At 32.0% G+C, this 23,002-nt stretch overlaps 1 protein-coding gene across 1 annotated transcript; it reads right to left on the bottom strand.

Annotated features, from left to right (window-relative positions):
* Positions 1–9,832: 9,832 nt before the first annotated feature.
* LOC116850084 lies at positions 9,833–11,149 on the bottom strand. Its single transcript, XM_032827984.1, has 3 exons — positions 10,954–11,149; positions 10,413–10,673; positions 9,833–10,281 (listed from the first exon to the last, which is right to left on the bottom strand). The coding sequence occupies exons 1-3, from the start codon at positions 11,147–11,149 to the stop codon at positions 9,833–9,835; spliced, it is 906 nt and encodes a 301-aa protein (XP_032683875.1).
* Positions 11,150–23,002: the final 11,853 nt, after the last annotated feature.

Raw genomic sequence — 23,002 nt, forward strand, 5'->3', positions numbered from 1 at the left:
AGCAACATTGCTACAACGTTGCAAAATTGCATATTGCAGTGCAATGTTGCAGAGACTTTGCAGTGACATTAATTTGCAATATTACTTTAGCAATATTGTAGTAATATTTAAAAAAATATTACGAATATAATATATTTAATTTATTTACTACTTATTTTTGTTACTTGTATTTCAAATTTAGTAATGTTTAACATCAATAATATTTATAGAATAGTACTTAGAATAGCACTCGTTAATGGCAATCATTAATTTGTCTTATTGCATATTCTTTATACTTCTTATACCATTTTTTCGGAGAAAATACTTTCTTTAGATTTAATATTCGTACTTGTTTAATTTTGTGGTTTTTTTTATTTCATTAAAATATTATATTCTTAAACGAAATATTATTTTTTAATAATATTTTGAATAAAGATTTTGATACGTTTTCCCTTTATGTGTATCTAAAATATTTATAAAATATTTATATAATATTTTTAAAAAATAATTCGACATAAATATTTATGAATCTTTATCATAAATATTTTGTGCTGTCTGGGAATTTCCGTGTAGTACATCTTGGGTAATGCTAATGCTGGCAAAATTGTTACTTTGAATTTTTATTACTTAAAAAGTACTTAATGGAAAACACGTTATTATAGTATTCTGGAAAGCTTTAGAGATAAGTTACAAGAATATGTAATAAAAAATAGAGGGTTCTATTTAAAAAATTCAAGATAACCTTGTTCTGACTTTGACGACGCCATCCAAGGTCAAACTGATAAGATCAGTAAATAGATTGTTTTAAGCCCCATAACTTTTGTCTGAAACACTTCTATTTATCGAGATTATATAAAACTTATATTTATTGAGATTTTTAAGGTCCCGATCTTTTTGGAACACCCTGTATATACTCTGACCCGTACCGTACCAGAGCTAATATATAGCTAGAATAGGCCAGGTTGAGTAATGAAATCAGTGTCTTTTTATAAACAACTACATAAAATTTTGAGATATTAACAACAAAAACTATTTTTTCAAGTTAAGAAATTGTATATAACAAAATATATTTCTTTAATTTAAAAAATTTTTTTAATATACATTACCAAAAAATTTAAATTTTGATTTTCTTACTTCTTCATTAATTTAATAATTATAAATAATTACATTTATTTTTTTTCATATTAATAATATTTATAGTCATATTTACAAAATATTACTACAAATATTTATTTTTTGTTTACTATAAATATTGTATAAAGTCTATATTTTATTAATATTTTAAATAAAGATTTTGATACTTTTTCTTTATGTATAAAGAAAATATTTATAAAGTATTTATATAATATTTTAAAAAAATAATGCGAAATAAATATTTATAAATATTTAACATAAATATTGTGTACTGTCTGGGAAGATGTTCCTAATATTGATAATTAAATGAAGCCTTTGATAAAGATTTCCAGGTGGGTTGCTTAGGAATTCATGAAAATTATATATGAAATTTATATTTATATATTTATATATGAAAATCCATATAAGAATTCACATAGGAAATAAAAATCGATATCGTCATTCATATGGATTTTTAAACGTTATATATATTCCTACATGGATTTTTATTTTCCATATGGATTATTATATGGATTTGAATTTTTTATGTGGATTGCTATATGGATTTCGAATTGCCAAGTGGATTCCAAAATGGATTTTGATTTCCTACATGGATTTATATATGAATCCCTATGGATTTTAAATTTATAGATAGTATAGATTCCTATGGATTGCTGTGGAAATCTATCTGAAAATTTTCAACAGGGATATGGTATATCTATGTACGAAAACAAATGAATTATTTAAAAGAAGAGAATAGATCCTTTTAAATGTAAAAGGTAAAAAGTATTTAAAAAGTATATTTAAAAAATAAGATTTGAAAAATGGCATATAAGGAACAAGCACGGATGTCTTAGTTCTATTAGATATTAATACTACTATTTTAATATTAATATGATAGTGGGAGGATAATATGTCCAACATGTTAAACGCACGTATCGAAATTTCTTCGATTATCGTACGCGGCGAATCAACCTTCCACACTTAGACCGATCCTTAAGTCCCAAATTTTTATATATATATTCGTATTCCCAAATACTGCTCCTTATATACCATTTTTCAAATCTTACTGTTAGTTATTCAAAGGAGCTTTCTACAATTTCGGTTTATCTTAAAATATAAGCGGAAGAATATGTTATCTCTCTCTTGTATAATAACATCTCTTACAAAATCGACTCTTTCTTTCTTTCTTTCTTTCTCTCTCAACGTACATCTTAGAGAATTTATAAACATTGTGTTGCGAGAGGACTGTCGAAGCCTCGGTGGCCGAATGGAAAGGCGTCCCGCCCGGAAAGTGGAGAGGTTCCAGGTTCGAGTCCTGGCGGAGGCAGTTTTTTCGCAACATATATAATGAATCTATTTGAGTTATCGGTTTAATGGGGGGTTTTGGGAATACGTATATATATATATATATATATATATATATATATATATATATATATATATAAATTTGGGACTCAAGGATCGGTCTAAGTGTGGAAAGTTGATTTGCCGCGTACGATAATCGAAGAAATTTCAATACGTGCGTTTAACATACTGGACATATTATCCTCCCACTATCATATTAATATTAAAATAGTAGTATTAATATCTAATAGCACTAAGATATCCGTGCTTGCTCCTTATATGCCATTTTTCAAATCTTACTGTTAGTTATTCAAAGGAGCTTTCTACAATTTCGGTTTATTTTAAAATATTTAAAAAATATTTACGATTTAAAAGTAAGTAAAATACAACTAAATCATTTTATAAATTTAAATAAATTGTTTTCTGATAATAAAAGAAGTTTCATTTAAAACACAAAAAGGATATTTTTAATATTAGAAAATAATTTATTTAAACTTATAAAATAATTTATTTGTATTTTATTTACTTTTAAAGCAAGTAATTATTTATTTAAACCCAGCTTTTACATAAAAAAAAACTAATTTTCTTATTGTAAAGAAATTATTTGCATATTTTTATATATAGATATTTTAAATCAAAGAAATAATTTTTTTATCATAAAAATTCATAATTTTACAACTCATTTTACGAATTAAAACAAAATATTATAATATTATAATATTAATCGACTACTGTCTTTGAAATTTGAAACTTGTTTGTGAACGTGGATTCACATCTGAATAGAAATGACAGTTATGCCTATACTTCTTTGATTATTGAATGTGGCTTTATTAGAAAAAAGTACATACTGAATGAATAATGGATTTTGTATTATTCTATTCCTGATCCAAAATTTTATATGGCAGATAAAATCTCTTCCTTGTAAGAAGTTTATGTTAAAATGATATAATAAAGATGGAAATTAGTATTCCGCAAAATACTACTTGCAGTTGATTTTGGAACATCGTATTGTTGCTGAATTTTTTTGGTGAGAGTATGCGGATCTATTGCAACAGAACCTAAAGTTTAATTTATTTGAACCTGTTTTGCGAACTTGTTTAACTGTTTCCTTTTTAAATCGCCTCTTTGTGCTTTCTTAACTAGTCGCTTCTTTGTTATTTAGATTGGACATCATGAGGATATTCGTGAACGTATAATCTTTCTGCAGTTTTAAAATTGTTTTTACAAACCTACAATTGATTATATTAAGTATTTCTGATAGCGGATAATTTGCCATATTTCAGAATCTCTCAGGAAAACCTGCTCACTGACAAATTAGAGCTATACTTTCCAATGATAATTAGTTTAATTAATACAAGAAATACTAAAATGTAACGGACAGTGATTACGCTCAGATAAATCAGTTTCGTTAATACCTTATTGATAGATTTTCTACTTTGATATTTTGGCTATAAATCGTATCTCAAAAGAATATTTATCCAATTTGTTGCTACTACTATTTCAATGAACTTAGTCGTAGAGGTATTTTCTTAGGTCAATTCTCAGTACTTGGGCTTTAAAATAAATATTTAGTATTAACAACAAAATAAGCTGGGTCATCTTTGATCTTGCCTTTATTGGGGCTGGATTATTCTTCACCTAATAACCCCTGTTATAAACATTTTGATCACATATGTCTTGACTACATATTTTTACGTAAAATTTGATGCTCTATCGATTCCTGTTGGGTAGAAGTAAAAGTTTCCGTTAAAGAAATTTTATAGTATGAATCCACTAAAGGCATCGTGATCCTATTTTATGACCACATATTTTACATGAAATTCAATGTTCTTTCGATTTTTGGGATCAAAAATATGTTTTCATTGAAAAAAATGTGATTTACTGAATGATCTCACTAAAGATTTACTGTTTGATCTCACTAAAGTCAACTAGACTCATGTTATGATCATATATTTTTATATAAAATTTGATGTTTTTTCGATTTCTGGAGTGAAAAATAGGTGTTTCTATTTAAAAAAAAATTTATGTGGCCTTGATCTTTAATATGGTCACGTATAGCAAGATCAAAGTCATCACTATATATGTTTCTCCATACTCTACAACTTTTGTCTAAACTTTTTTTTTTTCATTAGACCTCACCATGCGAAAATAATGGGGATAATTGATTAAAGTGAGACACCCTGTATTCCATTTTAATTTTTGCATATAAATATCTCAAAAATATGGATGATATAGAAAAAGGTTTCGTACAAAAGTTGTGTAGGATATTTAGAGAGACAGTTGATGTTAACATTTGTTTGATCTTGCGATTACTTTGAAAACTTCTGTCTAAGTTAACTTTAAATTTTTAAGTGCGAACCAGTATTTTGTTTACATATTCTTGTAGCTGATGTCGAGGTGTTTTCAACACTGCTTACTTGTACTTTTTGCACAAGCAATTCGAGATATGGAGCTTTAAATTTGATATATCGCCGATATTCACATTATCCGATATACACCGCAAGAAGATTAAAATATCTTATTGCTTCCTGTTTGTTATTTAATACTTCAAATTCCATTTCGAGCTACTACTGTGAACTTCTTATCAACAGGGTGCTAAGTTTTGTTATTGACCTATCGCACTTTCGCTCACTGATATATTTTTATATTTTGGCCATTCTTAATTATATTTTTGATCTTTTTTATAATGATCTGATCTTTTTTCTAATTATCTTTCGAAAGAAATTTCGAAAGAATTGGACATAGACATTTGTTTAAATGCAAATAATAGTAATTTTCGACACGCATTTATGCATAATGACATCTACAAAGGAGACATTCAGATCATAAAGCAATTAAATGTTATGTTTAAAAAGTAAAGGATGTACATTTAAAACGATGACGTAAAGTTTTATTTTCCCTTTAAATTGATATTGATAGAAGTTACTATATTAAATCCCCATATAAGTTCTAGATAAATTGAACATCTTCATAATATGTCACATTGACATTGTGATATTTTAGATATCATAACTTTCATCCATATCGTATTACACTGCTCAAAAGTTGAATGATAATGACCATTATCATAGATTATACTTTTGCCAATAGGTTTGTCGATAACTGGGATTCCATTTTTTTCATTTGTAATCTTTTTGGATAAAGTTAATTTGAATAACCGAGACCCCAAATAAATTACTACAATCGTTGTTATTGGTCGAATCGGAATTCCCATTGATTTAAATGTATATTTAGCAATACTAAATCTATTTTCGCTTATACCTTTATGGTTTCCGTGTCGTGCAGACGTGTTTAACAAGAGAAAGAACAGAACTTCATGTGCCCGCTATGTATATATCGTAAATCGACATACGTGCGCAATTTAAAAGCTCATATATAATGTTTATGTTTATGCAAAATAGTGTACAAACCTGTAAATAAATAGTGTATAAATAGTGTATAAATCTGTTATGTGATGATTGACAAGAAGCTGGTTGTCTGTGATAATTATGTCAAAAAAAAAGTCGCCAGAAAGTATGCTTCTCATCCACGTATTCTCTAATACGTGGAAGAGAGGAAGAATTGATGACAATTCAAATAAATTAAAAGGATAAGCCACTTTATTACTTTATTGTATTAAATTTATAAACAAATCGAATATAGAGGTTCTCGTTGTTTAATACAAGTCAAACGCACACGCCAAATAATTATTCGTTCAAACCCACATAGCACATAAAATTGCAACAACATTGCAGTAAGGTTGTAATCTTGCACATTGCAATACAATATTGCAGACACATTGCTCAGTTATGACATTATAAACTTTCCAACAGCAACGTTGCAGCAAACCCTTATAGAAATATCATACTAAGAATCATTGATAATTACTTATTTTCAGTATTAAAAATATTGGATAATAAGTAATTATCAATGATTCTTAGTATGATATTTCTATAAGAGAAGTTTCAGAACCATTGCAAAAATATTTTAATACTATATTTTCTGATTATTATCCAGACAGCACAAAATTTCCAAGAGATGTTTTGAGGACATTAATGCCTACTACACCAATGCGCGTATAACACGCTTTTAATGCGTATTTAATGCAATTAATGTTAGGGTAAACATTTCACTGTGATTTGTTTAAAGAGAGTCGGCAATTGAGTCAGCTTTTGCAGTCGGTAGTCAGATATAGTCTGAAATGACTTCAGGTAAATATTCCCGAGTTAAGGAAAGAAATAGAAGTCATTTTGTCTTGTTTTTATGATTTGTTATGGTAACAAATAAAAAAGTAATAAAAAATTAATATATTTAAAATATTATATATATTGTTGGAGGATATTTTTATGTACATTTTGAAACTTTCATATATATTTTAACTTATAGAGCCGAGACCGTCGGTAACGCAATGTTAACAATCTTGCATAATAAAATAGTTCTGCCTATTTGTTCATATTCATCCCGTATGCAATAATATTGCATTATTGCAAATACATTGTTCCGCAACATTGCTGTAATGATGCACTGTAATCTCTCTGAGAGAGAGAACATTGCAACCTTGCTGCAATTATTCTGCAACATTGTAGCATCGTTGCTGCAACATTGCAAACTTACAATGTAATGTTTCTACAACATTTCTGCAATTATTTGATGCTGTGCGAGAACATACGCAATGAAACCCCATTCAGACGCTTACAGCAACATTGCTGTAACGTTACAATATTGCATATTGCAGTGAAATGTTACAGAGACATTGTTGCAGAGACGTAAATTCGCAAAGAACCAGCAAACCTTCAGCAATATTGCATTAATATTTCAACAACATTGCAAATTAAAAATTTTATCATTTAGTATAATATATTTTACTATTTTATATTTAGTATAACTTATTTTAATTATATTGTAATAAAATATTGTTCCTCACAACATATTAATATTACAGCATAAGATTATAGCATAATTATAGCATAAGGTTATAGAAATCTTAAATTCTAAGATAGTAACATTACACGGAGGTTAATAAACTTGCCATTAACCTTCTAATAACATGGAAATGTTCGTCTATAGTCCCAGATAGCACAGAGAATTAAAAAAGAATTCAGTTATATGCCACTAATTCTGAGTTCATTTTCAGATGCAAAAAGAATTCTTAAAAGTTCAGTTTAGTGAAAAGAATTCTTTTTGTATCTAAAAATGAATTCAGAATTGGTAACATACGACTGAATTCTTTTTGAACTCTCTATGCTATCTGAGTACTCATTCCATTAACATTACAGAAACCTTGTACGGAACACTATATTAACGAGCAATTAATAACAAAATAATTTATACGATATATCTTCAACTAGTCAGTTGATTTTAATGTTGATTTTAAGTGAAATTTAGCTCTATTTGATCTCTTACTATTTTCACATCTGAAAATTTACTCAGTATTAGTCGGACGTAAACTCGAGAATTTCAGATATCTTTATAGGTTTCTATTGTAGTTTATTATCTTGGTTGCTGCGCTACTTCTTCAATTGATACTAAGGCCGGTATTCGTAGTCAGGTCTTATATTTAAGGCCGTCTTAAGGATATATCTGAGTTATTCTCAAAATAGTACCAAGTTGACGAAACTTCGTAAAATTCTTCTTTTGTTATCTGTAATATACTGAAAAAATTTCAAGTAGATTCACTATACCGTTAGAAAGTAATCATTATTTTAATTATGGGTGATTTTACACGTGTTCTTATGAGAAACGCAATTTTCTCGAATGTTACGACTAAGAAAAGTATAGAAAAAATACTACCAAAATTATAATTTTTTTTTATACGTATAGACCTCGAATTACTGGAGTTTTTTTTGCAAAATTGGATTAGTTTTCACAACACGGTTGCAGAGAAATTAATTATTTTTTATAATAAGTTTGCAATTTGTAACAGGTCAATGACAGGTCAATGACTGAACTGGAAAATGCGGCAACGTCGCAATCAGCTGAACGTGCTAAGCGAATAACCTTTAATTCAGTACGATAGTCATGTCATAAAATCTCATTTTGTCTACATTGTTTTTTAGAGGATAAAAATAAAAATTGATTTTGATAAAGAACAGGATAAATTTGATATTAGAGGTTTTCATGGTGTATATGAAAGAAACACATATCGGAAATAGATAAAGAATGTACTCAGTTCAAACCTGAAAACTGAATCTGATAACTAGGTAAATGATATAGAAAAAAAAGCAATAATTTTACAGAATAGCGGCATAAACAATTTTATTATTATATCCACTAGTAACATAAATGATAAAATAATTTAAAGAGAAAACAGAAAATTACTGAACACAGATAAATATAATAAACAATTTTTCAATAATATAAAGATTTATATATCTAATAATATAAAAAGCTAAATACTTTGGTTTAAGTAAATAAAATTTGACTTAGTTTTTTATGATTAATATGCTTTTTGACGGATTCAAATATTTTATTTATCAATAATTCTTGAAGTTTTTGCAGCAATTTATTTTTTATTTTGTTTTGAAGTAATTTAGAAATCCCATCAGTACCAGAAGTTTTATAAGAATTTTGTAGCATATTTATGTCGATTTCAGCTATCGCCAATTTTTTACGTATTGATAGTCCTATATGTTGCAGAGGTGTTAACGTCTATAATATTCTATTCATTTTTTCCAGTGAATTCCAATAATCTATTTGTTCAATAAAAGTCTTTGAATGTTTTAATAATGTCTCTTTCGTAATTTTCAACTTCTGAAAAATTTTTTGCATAATTTCACAATCATGTAAAGCATTGTGTATTCCAACTGTGGAGATATTTCACCAGTTTGCTAACCCGCTAATCGAACATTGACTTTTACCTTTTTGACCAGTAATATTTTTGATAACATTCAGTGTATCAATAAACCCATATATTATTTCAGAAAATTCACTGATCAAACCATACTGTAGGAAATGAAAGGATGATACACAGTTTGTAGAATAGAATTAACAATATATTTAATAACTCTACACAACAATCACATCTGTTCTTCGGTAATAACGCACAATAATTCTTGTTGGAAGGCCACGTTAAGGCCACATTAAGGCCACGTTAAGGCCACATTCCAACACCGAAGCTACTATTACGTGAGAGAATACTGTTTCTTTCCTTCCGTATTTGTCGCACGCAACTAACGAGGTTCTTCGCTTACGAGGTTCTTCCTCTCACTCTTCCTCGCTACTCGCCGCAAGTTTCTATCTCTTTCTTACAGACTACTTCCTTCTATCTCTTTCTCACGGACTTCTCTCTCGGACTTTTACCGCAGACTTCTCTCTCAGACTTCTCTCTGTCTTTACCTATATATTCTCCTTTTTCTTTCCGTAGCGCCTCCTGGCCTAACTAATGCTTTAACTCTCTGACTATAGATGCCGTAACCTATATCTTACAATACTTATTGATAGCTTTTAGCAATCTAGGACCATCAAAAGTAAGATTGTGAGTAACAATATAACACCGTTTTTTAAGGGACTTCAACCAATCTTGTAGACATCCTAAGGCTGCTCTCAGAGGTACTGATTGAACTTTTGTTCCATGGTACAGCAATTCTCCATAGTTACTCGTAAATCCATTGACACGAGTGGCATTCTCGGAAATATCTCGTACGGGATTAACATAAATCGAAAAACTATTTTTGTTATATTTTGCACCAATCTGTAAAATATCGCAATTCATTTTGAAGCCCGAGGTTTCCAAATCCAACAGAATAATAGCGTTCTCATCGTTGTCCTCTTCTGTCACATCCATTTCATAATGTTTCTCGAACTCCACTGCTGGTTCACTGAGAAGAGAACAGTTACTTTGATATGTAACACCCTTTTTCTTTTCTATAACGTAAAGCTGTTCGCAACTTCTTCAGAATCATTCGTCTTTTTTTTGAAAGCAGAAGATGTTATTAATGCTCGTCTCTTTATTATAGTTTTTTGTACTGTTGAAATGTGTTGCGAATGATGTTTACCCGGTGACAAATGTACTTTCTTTGCTATTTCTTGCGTGTAACCTTCCCCGATATTTTTTTGACCAGCAGCACACGCAAATCGAAAGTCGGCGGACGCAGACGTACTGTAACATCTAGATTTCGGGGCTTTGCTTGCCATTGTAGCATTGAGACTTTCATTAAAGTTGCTAGATGCACCTGTTGAATACTTTTCTGCATTGTCAGCTAGTTTATGAAATATTTCCTGAAGCGCTGATAACAGTTGTGGATCATGAAATCCTCCTGGTATTATTTTATGATCATAGTTTTCCGGATTTTGAATAAAACCACACCATAGTCCGCATTTACTGTGATCATTAAGGGTGTATATCAGTTGGACACGGGGCAATTGGACACAGTCCAATCACAAGTCGCTGTTCCAAGGGACCCTACAAATGTCTCTAATCACACGGTGCTATGATTGGCTGTGTCCAAATGCACCGTGTCCAAGTGCACCGCTCCCGATCATTAAACGCATGGAGAGGAATGATACGTACTGCATCGGCCATAGCTTTGCTGTTACCTCTGTTTTGCGTCATAGCGTACGTGAAGCATCTGTGGAGATATGTGATACAATTTTTCGTTAGCTCTTTATGGTTCTTCTGAATTCCGTAATAATCGTTTTTTAATTCCACCTGCAGTGTGATTGGTATCTGACTGTTTGATAATGGGATGATCGCTTGCAGCTCGGCATGCTGTAATAGTAGAGCTATCATCATCTCCTATTTAAACTCCAACCTCAACATTCCGAGACTTAAGTATAGAACTATCGACTATAAGTTTTTTGGCTACATAGGGTTCCATTGTTTTAGCAGAACCATCGAAATTTTTACGACAATCATGATCTGGTACTTCACTGTTTGTATCACATTTCTTGCATTTTCTATTGCATGTCAAATAATCCAAAATTATGCCGCTCGCTTTTCCAGTAATAGCTCCAAAGCCATTTAAACTGTCATAATTTCGTCCTGCACCTCTTGTATTCCATCTCATATCATATGAAACCATAATATGTATCACATCATTAAAAGTAACAGGTTCATGAAATGACTCTGACTCGTGTGATGATTCCAAATTAATAATAATAGATCCACTTTGTACTTGACGTTTGATGATAAAATTTGACTGGAATTCTGCTGGCCTAAATTGAAAGAAGGAAAATATGAGAAAGGAAAAATATACGTTTTTATTTTTTGTAAAAAAAAAACGCAATTCATGTTTATGTCTGTTTTAATATGATTACAAAATTTTCTTACACAAAAATATAATCACTATGCATTCATATAAAAATTATCAAGGTGTATATGTATGTATAATTGTGACATTTAATCGACAGATAATATGTTATTAAATATAAAAGACATATGTAGACTTGACGAACTTGAAAATATACAGTTGAAATTTTTTTGATTTACAATTTCCAATAATATTTCCTAATGTGCTAATTTTTTCAATAACCAATTAAATTAGTATATATTTTCTTTTAGTTTACTTGTACGATATTCATTTTAGTAATTCGAAAAATATGAACTAATGGAAATAAATATTTATTATTTAGAATGTTAGAACACATTCAAGGAATTAATTCATTAAATTCAAAAAGTCATAATATTCATTCATAACTATTGATGTAGCTATATTTCATATCATAAATTAAATCAGTACTACTATCTAATTAATACTCCCATATTTAACACATTTTGAATCTGATTGCTTTCATCTAGAAGAAGATTAATATATATTATATATTTATATATTAAGCTGAAACAGCGAAAATGTTTATTAAGTGAAAAGAACGACTGGGACGTGTTTTGACAATAGTCCATAATACGTTCTAGTCGTTTTTATCGCTTAATAAGCGTTTTTGCTTATTGAGCTTAATATTTACATCAAATTTAAAATTTAAAATTTGTTACATATGGGATCAGCTATAAATTAGACAATAATCTATATATATTCTATATATATTCGTGGTGTTTACAATTGTTGTTCTATGTTCTCAGCTTGCTCGAGAGTTAATTTATTTTCCAATGCTGTGGCTTCTTTGCAGCTTTCTTTTGCTACATTTTCTGCAGCTAATCCAATTTCTCGTTCGTACTTTTTGAATGTATTGAAATCAAAACATGGGATGTTCATGCATGCAAATAATTTTTTAAGATGTATCTATCCTAATCCAGAATATAGAATACCTGAAAAGTAATCAATTGAAAAAATATAATTAATAATTATAATAATAGAGTTTATAACAGGATGAAATCGACAACTTAAGATAAAAAAAATGTAATACCTAATGCTGCTTTTGAATTTACATCGAAGTGAGTACAACGTTTATCAGCTGAGAACTGTTGTTTGTCTGTTTCCACTATGTTGAAGAGAAGACATTTGTGACATCGCACTAACAACTGTGAAACAAAGCCTCGACGTTTTTCACTTTCAATATATTGCAAGGAAAGAGTTTCTTTGCAAGAGACACACCATAACTGCTTGCCAAGAGTTTGTAACTCAACGATGCGACGTCCATCCATTAAATCTTATTTCTCGCTTACATTTTCCTCTGTGTTAGGCCTAGCTTCTTCTTCTTCAATCTGAACATTTCTTCTTAAAAATCCACATTTTCGTTGTGCAAGTCTCTTCCGATATATCCTTTCAGTAACTATTTTGCCTTTCCACCGATAAGTTTTTATGGTTTTTGACAACGCGATGCAGGGAAAAATATATTGGGTGTACAACTTAGTTCGGTCCGTTTTCAAAAAATGGCTCTAGGTGCTATAAATGGTTGACGACGACAGCTGATTTTTGCTGTATCGTGAAGTGTCAACATCTGTCAACCAAATATTGTTTACAAGCCTTTGAGTTTTGCACAAGTTTAATTTTTACTGCGTTGAAAATGTCGAGTTTCGTTCCAAATAAGCACCATTTGCGGGAAGTTTTGATTTTCTGTTTCAATTGGAAGAAAAGTGCAGCTGAAGCGCATCGAATGCTTGTGGAAGTTTATGGTGAATCGTCGGATAAATCTTGCAGAGAATGGTTTCGACGATTTCAAAGTGGTGATTTTAGTGTTGAAGACAAAGAGCGTTCGGGTCAACCGAAAAAGTTTGAAGATGAAGAATTAGAAACATTACTCGATCAAGATTCGTGTCAAACGCAAAAAGAGCTCGCAAGAACATTGGAAGTTACTCAACAAGCTATTTCGAAACGACTCAAAGCCGCGGGATACATCCAAAAGCAAGGAAATTGGGTCCCATACGAATTGAAACCGAGAGATATCGAACGACGATTTTGCATGTCCGAAATGTTGCTTGAACGGTACAAAAAGAAGTCTTTTCTGCATCGAATCATTACCGGGGACGAAAAATGGATTCACTACGACAACCCGAAACGCAAAAAATCGTATGTAAAGCCCGGCCAACCGGGAACATCAACGCCGAAGCCGAATATCCATGATGCCAAGGTAATGCTCTGTATTTGGTGGGATCAGAAGGGTGTGATCCACTATGAGCTGCTAAAACCTGGTCAAACCATCACGGGAGACTTCTACAGGCGACAATTGATCCGTTTAAAGCGAGCTATAGCCGAAAAACGTCCAGAATATGCGACCAGACACGAGTCCATAATCTTTCACCATGACAACGCTCGGCCTCATGTTGCTGTTCCGGTTAAAAACTATTTGGAAAATAGCGGATGGGAAGTTCTGGCTCACCCGCCTTATAGCCCAGACCTTGCCCCTTCCGATTACCATTTGTTTCGATCGATGCAGAACGCTTTGACTGGAATATACTTCACTTCAGAACAGAGTATCAAAAATTGGCTCGATTCATTCTTAGCTTCAAAAGATGAACGCTTCTTCCGCGACGGAATCCATAAATTGCCAGAAAGATGGGAAAAAGTAGTGGCTAGCGATGGACAATACTTTCAATAATATATTAATTCATTTTATCATTCAAATAAATGCGTTTTTCAAGCAAAAAAACGGACCGAATTAAGTTGTACACCCAATATAATTATGCACGTATGTTTCTTAGCGTTTCGTCTAACTTTCAAAGTTCATTACTGCCAACCTACATAAACTACATGTTGCGTTGTTGCCACGTTCAATAGAGGATCAAATATTAATATTAATAACAAACAAATAACTATACATAATATTTACAGTTATTATTTCAATAATGCATATTTATCTTTTTTAACTATATTCGAATCACTTTTCTGTTTTACACTGATGAATAATTGTTAAATAATGTTCCACCTGCCACCTTGCGCGCTTTGATTAGCCTATTTTATTTATCAGGACCTTGAATAAGTTCTCGCTGTTTTCCAACAGATGGCGTTACCAGAACTGTGTGCGTATAGTTTAAGATGGTAACGCATCTATAAGGAAGTACTATAAGTAAGCTTGAAATTCAGTGTGTCGTTTTGCCGAAGTATAAACAACTTTTTTTTTTCATAATGTTAAACATGTCGAATTTCGTGCCAAAAAAAGAGTATTTGCGGGGAATTTTACTGCATTACTTTATTAAAAAAAAAATCTGAAGCTGAAGCACACAGAATTCTTGTTGAGACTTACGGCGACCATGCTCTGTCGGAAACAACATGCAGAGATTGGTTTAGACGCTTCAAAAATAATAATTTTGATGTTGAAGATAAAGAACGCTCTGGCGCACCGAAAAAGTTTGAAGACGAAGAATTGGAGGCATTACTTCATGAAGACTCATGTCAGACGCTAGCTGAACTTGCAGAATCATTAGAAGTTGATCACACAACAGTTTAGAAACGTTTGAAAATATTAGGAATGATTCCAAAGTAAGGACATTGGGTGCCGTACGAGTTGAAGCCGAAAGATGTCGAGCGGCGTCTTTTAACGTGTGAACAGCTGCTTCAACGGCAGAAAAGGAAAGGTTTTTTGCATCGTATCGTGACTGGCGATGAAAAGGAGATACACTACGACAACCCTAAGCGTAGAAGATCGTGGGGTAAGCCTGGCCATGCATCAACATCATCGGCAAAGCCGAATATCCATGGTTCGAAGCTTCTGCTCTGCATTTGGTGGGATCAGCTGGGTGTAGTTTATTATGAACTGCTCAAACCGAACGAAACCATCACGAGAGATCGCTATCGACTACAATTGATTGAGTCGAGCATTGAAGGAAAAACGGCCGCTATACGAGCAGAGACACGACAAAGTGATTTTGCAACATGACAACGCTCGGCCACATGTTGCATAACCGTTGAAAACCTACTTGGAAACACTTAAATGGGAAGTCCTACCTCACCCGCCGTATTTACCAGACATTGCTCTTTTCGATTATCACTTGTTCCGATCGATGGCACATGGCTGGCTGAGCGGCACTTTCATTCTTATGAAGATGCAAAAAAATGGGTCGACTCTTGGATAGCCTCAAAAGACGTGTCGTTTTTCCGACGTGGAATTCAAATACTGCCAGAAAGATAGGAAAAAGTAGTGGCTAGCGATGGACAATACTTTCAGTAACATGTTTTTTACGATTTTTTAAAATAAAGCATTAATTTTCACGAAAAATCAGAGAGAATTTATTCAAGGTCCTAATAATAACTCGAAATTTTACGTGGTTCGAAAAATGACTTCGACTATATTTTTCACTTTTATCTGTTCGATATATATTTTTCTTTTGGTACGTGTTATGCGGGACACTCTGTATATTTCTGACATATAAACGATGTTGTAAGAAATGCTGTCGAGACTTCGGTAGCCGAATTGATACGACATCCCGCCATGATAAATACAAGTGGGAAGGTCCAGATTCGATTCCTGGCTGAAGCAGTATTTTTTGCAACATATAAGGAAAGTAATTAATAAAGTCACTTAATATTTAATTAAAAATGGGAATGAGTTAGAAAGTTAAGTGTAGATAAATTTATTTTGATGCCGTCCTATTTTCCTATCTCTAAAATTATTAATCCCTTCACTGTGGAATGTCTAAAGACGTACTCGACTAGGTGGGCTCAAATTGTGGAGTACATCTATATGTACTGACAAAAAATTCAATAACAGTTAAATATATTGGCGGATCTGCATAAAATCTAGCACTAGGGGATTTTAAGGATCGTTGAATACAAATTTGAGATAAAAATTTAAAAATTTTTGATGGTAGATCCATTTTTAAGATTTTTTGAAATTGATAATAGACACTTCATTGCAGGTAACAAGCACTTAACAATTTTATTATAATGCTATTTCATATCGTTTCGTTCAATTTAAAATAGCGAAATAATCGAAATAATATTTTTACTCCTATATTTAGTTGGTGAATCTTTGAGAATCTAAAAACCCGGCAATACCGAATATGAGAGAAATCCCCCAATTATTTGGAGTTTTTGGTATTTTGATCCACCATTTTGGATCTGCCATTTTTAGTTTTCTAATTTTGGCTCCAAATTTGTTTTCAGCAACCCGGAAAACCGAGCTTTACAGAAATTCGCCAATTTATTGAATTTATTGATATTTTTTGTCGCCATATTGGATCCACTATTTTGAATTTTTTAATTTCGACCATAGGAGAAGGACGTACTAGGTGGCAGCGGGACGCTGTGCGTTCGAGATCAATTTCAAAGAGAAAAAAATGTTGAGAGCGCGGTTTGCTAGGCCGGGACTTGGGAGTCGATCATGTATCTTTTCACCTAGGGTGAATTCGTGAAAAAGTGAAAATTTTCATGTAAAGCGAAAAAGTAAAAATTTTAGTGCGAAAAAGTGAAAACTTTCATGCAAATTGATATTTCCCGTGAAAAGTAATATCCATATTCATAATAAGTTAATCAATTACGATGGCTGCTATATGGTGGATAGTTAATGAGGAACAAAACGAAAGAAACGAGAATTTATGTATTATGGATAAATTTTAAGAGATATTCAAGAATTTTGATATCCTAGAAAAATAATTTCAGGAATTATATAGGTAATAATAATTATTATTATATTATTATAATTAATTTTATTTTATTATTTTATTTTTTGTTTGTGTGTTACATTTATTCTAAAAAAATAATATATAACATGAAGAAATATTATAAGCAAACATGAGAATATTTATAATCTATTATTTTACTCACTTTGGCTGCATTCAGATTCCCTACCCGGGTGCATTCTAATACTAAAAGTGCTATAGTATATGTGACATATACTATAGTGTTTCTAGTAATAGAATGCACCTGGGTAGGAAATCTGAACGCATCCTTTAATGTAATTATGTTCTATGCAAATGCGCTGGGTGGAGTTGATACATGTACTTTAGTAAAACTAACTCAACTCGACTCAACTTTGGATATTTCGGAAGCATCCATGGCCTAACATCCAACAAAGAAATCACTAGATTATTTTTATTTTATCATATAAATACTACAAATACGCACACTTACTTTTCACATTTTAGCCTACACGGTTGATGGCTAAAACGTGAAAAATAGTATACTACTATCATCATGCGCAAATATGTAAATTGTAATATTACGCATGCGTATTCCACAATTAAAAACAATGTGGACAACTGCTTTCTCAGTGAATTTTACTTTGTATGGTTGCATACTTTTTTAAAATTGAAATTATATGATAAAGAATTTTGCATAAAATATATAAATAAAAGATTACAACAGTATGTTATAAATACATATGTGCATTAAATAAAACAAGTTTATAATAATTACAAATATTTAGAAATTGCTCACTTTTTACGATTTCATGCTAGGGAAAAAACTTACATGATCGATAGTAAAATTAAACTCATGTGAAAAGATTCATGATTGATGCCTTAAACTCGCGTCTTTTGCTTACCGGGCGACTGCTCTAAACTCCTAATCTACCTCTCTGAGCTACTCCACGCTCACGATACTTTCCTCTTCCTAAATAATGTTCAGAAATACCGTTCAGAGCGACATCTTTGGAGCGATCACGGCGACTACAGAGAGGAACAATGTTACTATACCAAATGATATAGCTGACATGGGCAGGGAAGTATCCCAGCAAATACGTTATATAACAGTTACATTGTCAAATAGGAAATTACAATAAACATTTATATTTTGATATTTGTTTGAATATTTGTTTTGATATTTTCGTATATATGTTGTATGTTACGTGTTATATTGTATTTACTGGAATACTTCCTTACCCATGTACGACTACATTCTTTGAATTATATATAAAGTGTAGTAAAAAGAAATCCATTATTTTTGCATGAAATTGAAGACTTTATTTAGCATAGTTAGAATAATCCGATTTCGGTCAAATATGCACCGTTTTGTTCGATAACTTGTTGCCATTTTGAAGGTAATTCCATTATGTCATAGAAACCCTTATCCCTATTGGCAAAAAACTGGGACAGTCGATTTTTACAAGCTTCTCTTGAGGCGAATTTTTCACCAGCAAAATTATTCGCCATAGACAGGAACAGGTGGTAATCATTTGGTGCCAGGTCCGGACTATAAGGTGGATGCATAAGAACCTCCCAACCAAGCTCCCGGAGCTTCTGGCGAGTCACTATCGATGTGTGTGGTCTGGCGTTGTCCTGATGGAACACAATTCCTCTCCTATTGGCCAAAGCTGGCCGCTTCTGGGCGATTGATTCCTTCAGACGGTTCAATTGTTGGCAGTACAGGTCCGAATTTAGAGTTTGGCCGTAGGGGAGTAGCTCATAGTGGATGATTCTCTGCCAATCTCACCAAACACACAGCAAAGCCTTCCTGACCGTCAATCCTGGCTTGGCCACCGTTTGCGCCGGCTCACCGCGTTTCGACCACGACCGTTTCCGCTTGACGTTATCGTAAGTGACCAATTTTTCATCACCAGTCACCATCCGCTGCAGAAATGGATCGATTTTGTTGCGATTCAGCAGCGATTCGCAGATGGAAATTCGGTCCATGAGGTTTTTTTGCGTTAACTCGTGTGGCACCAATACATCGAGCTTCTTTTTGTATCCAGCCTTATTCAAGTGGTTCCAAATGGTTTTTTGTGCAATGTTTAGCTCCTGGGCAATCGAAACAGTGCTTACATGACGGTCGGACTCGACGATTTCTATTATTTTATCGACATTTTCGACAATTGGCCTTCCAGAGCGTGGTGCATCTTTGACATCAAAATTACCGGAATGGAATCGACGAAACCAAAATTGCGCGTGATTGGCTGTTACAGTATCAGGACCATAAACACTATTCACATTTTTAGCCGCCTGGCTTGCGTTTTCGCCTTTATCGAAGAAAAACTGTAAAATATGGCGTATTTTCTCTTTGCTAGTGTCCATCTTTGACGCGCGCTCAAACAATACTGAGTCAAACAATCACAAAACTGTCTGAGAAGTTTTTTTAGTACGAAATCTTATCTTTCTAACGCCATCTAGCGTAAACCGATCGCACTTATACAACGCGAGATACACATTATTAAAGCCATCTATTGGAAAAATAATGGATTTCTTTTTACTACATCTTATATTTATGTTTTCATATTATGCACAGTTCAACACATTATGTCTACAATGATTGTAAACAATATATTTTCACATTATTTTCCATTACCGTGACGTGACACTGCCCTACTCATACAGCACAGAAAGTTGAAACAACGTTGTGAAAACGTTGCAATATTGAATGTTAAAATGTAAACATCTTCGCAATGTTGAATATATATTGATTTTTCTATATTGAATTCTTTATATTTTACAACGTTGAAATAACATTGAATAAATTAGTATTTATTAAAAGTCAAATAAAGATATTATACAGTGTTGTGGATCGGAAGCGGATGCCGTCGCGACGTCTGCGAGACAGGCCGCTGCGGCTGAACAACTCAACTGGGATAAGTTCTCTTTTTTCATTAAAATAACGTTTTCTAACGTTTGGAAGAATGTTTTGTTTTTTAATATTTAATGAATATTTATTTTAACATTTAAGAAACGTTTTTATAAATATTAAAATAAACGTTTATTAAATGTTAAAACTAAAAACATTTTTCCAAACGTTAAAAACATTAAAATGTCTTATTTTTAACGTTTTAAAAATGTTTCTTCAAATGTTTTTTAAATTGTAATGTTTTGTAATGTGAATATCTAGGTAAATATATTTTACATAAATCTTTCATGCATGTACAGTCTGTCAAATAAGAGCGTGTACAGGTTAATTTGTAGAAAAAATTATTTAATACAATTTTCAAATATATGAATACCTTGTACTCGATCCGAACAAAGATGCAATTATATTAATAATGTGTCCAGTCACTATCGACGTCGATAATTGCCTGGCATGCTTTTGACCAAGTTGACGGCGTATTCATGCGATAAGAACCTGTAAATGTGACGAATTTCTTGAGTGCTTCAAAGTTGTCGTACCTTTTTTGTCGGGCGCGAGGGAAAGGAATTTTGAATTCGGTGCTACGGACGCGGCAGGGTATGTAGCGGTGGGTCGGACAAAATATAATCGAGTGTCTTTTGTACTAAACTGAATTTATTACAACGATTACTGACTTATTTATTAAACTCCCGAAATCTTATAATCAAGCATGGGATACGCGACAGGCAATAACATCGCGGGTGAGAGATCGGAATAAGAATTCTCCGTCGCGTGGTCTTCTCCGATCTTTTTATAATAGTTGTTAGGCCATATCAGAGGGGATGCCTTAGCAACAAGGAAGTTGCTGAATTTTGGATTGGCCCGGCACGTGCCAGCTAAAAGAACGAGGCGCGAAATGTGCTGCTACTTATAAAGAGAGGACCAGATGACTCACCCTGGGATTTCGACCTCAATTATTCTGGAGATGAAAAAAAAGATACGTGTCCCGGCGTTTGATAGAATAGGCCTTAGTTTCGGAGTAATAAATTTGTGAAAATTGGCCTTATCCGAAGTGCACCGCGGCGCGCCATATGAGCCTTCCCGGTAACTGTACTTCCAATGTGGTACTTCCAACCAGTGCAGTTGGCTTCGTGAGTTAGGTGCTTGCTTCATAATTTGTAAGATCCAAGTTTGCTCACGGAGGTGAGCAATAATTTTTTTTTTTAATGAGTGTTTTTATTTATCTTTATTTATTTTGATGATATTGATATAGTATGCAAATTTTTGAAATAGAAAATTTAATTTAATATCACATTCTAAACATTAATTTAAATTTAATTTTAAGGGAATTTTAATTCAAGTAATAATATTTGAAATAATAAATAAGTAATAATAATAATATATAAGTTATTTGTAAAGACAACGTATTTAAATTTTCAAATTGTTTAAATTTAAAATTTAATTGGAAATAATATTAACATTATTTTAAATTTCTAGTTTTTAAAATAATTAATCGTAGAAGAAGAAGAATAAACAAACATCTGAAATGTGAATGTGAATATTTTTATTATAAAATTCAATTATTTAAGTATTGCGGATTTATTACAAAATTAAATTATTTCGATGCGGAACAATTACTTGGATGATAAACATCATAAAAACATTTAAAGCATATAAATTTTCTACAGTTTGCACAATGAATAAATGAAGGAATATCACATACACATTAATTTTGTATCTACTTCTTTTACCAGTTTTAAATTTAAACAATTTGAAAATTTAGATACGTTGCCTTTATATGTTATCCATTACAAATAACTTATATATTATTATTATTACTTATTTATTATTTCAAATATTATTACTTGAATTAAAATTCCCTTAAAATTAAATTTAAATTAATGTTTAGAATGTGATATTAAATTAAATTTTCTATTTCAAAAATTTGCATACTATATCAATATCATCAAAATAAATAAAGATAAATAAAAATACTCATTAAAAAAAAAACTCCGTGAGCAAACTTGGATCTTACGAATTATGAAGCAAGCACCTAACTCACGAAGCCAACTGCACTGGTTGGAAGTACAGTTACCGGGAAGGCTTATATGGCGCGCCGCGGTGCACTTCGGATATGGCCAATTTTCACAAATTTATTATTCCGAAACTAAGGCCTATTCTATCAAACGCCGGGACACGTATCTTTTTTTTCATCTCCAAAATAATTAAAAAAATTGAGGTCGAAATCCCAGGATGAGTCATCTGGTCCTCCCCTTGTTAGTGCAGCGCTTGCACATCCGCTGCCGAGTTGTAGCGCGGTCGAAACGGTTCTTCGTGAAGCGTTTTGACAGCGCATAAAATAATATTTTATCTTACGATTATAACATTGTATTTATAATTGCCTGGCATGCTTTCGACCAAGTTGACGGCGTATTCATGCGATAAGGATCTGCAAATGAGTAGGTATACAAGGGGGGTTCTAACTCAGATCCTCTGAGGGGGGGTGCGGGGCGAGGGGAACTGAGGGCGCGGGGGCTGACGTCACGCGGGAGAGGGGACTTACCGACATTTCTTTTTTACCGACATATTACCGGTATTTTTACCAACATATTTATTTTTTACCAACGTATATATATTTTTACCAACATATTTATATTTACCAACATATTTTTTTACCGACATATTATTACCGACATAATTGGTAATTTTTATTGATTTGTTTTTTACCGACATATCTTTCCACATATTTTTTTTAACATAATATCGATATAATTGACCGTTTCATC

This window comes from Odontomachus brunneus, unplaced genomic scaffold (genome assembly GCF_010583005.1).
Source record: "Odontomachus brunneus isolate Ranch 3 - 2012 unplaced genomic scaffold, Obru_v1 Obru_scaffold_001, whole genome shotgun sequence".
Lineage (NCBI taxonomy): Eukaryota > Metazoa > Arthropoda > Insecta > Hymenoptera > Formicidae > Odontomachus > Odontomachus brunneus.

Excerpts from the sequence above, each read along its gene's own strand:
- LOC116850084 (XM_032827984.1), bottom strand. The coding sequence starts at position 11,149 with ATGATGATAGCTCTACTATTACAGCATGCCGAGCTGCAAGCGATCATC. Across the intron at positions 10,674-10,953 it reads CGCTATGACGCAAAACAGAG|GAGGATTTCATGATCCACAA; the intron begins GTAACAGCAAAG and ends AAATAATACCAG. Across the intron at positions 10,282-10,412 it reads GAAAGTACATTTGTCACCGG|AAAAGAAAAAGGGTGTTACA; the intron begins GTAAACATCATT and ends TTTACGTTATAG.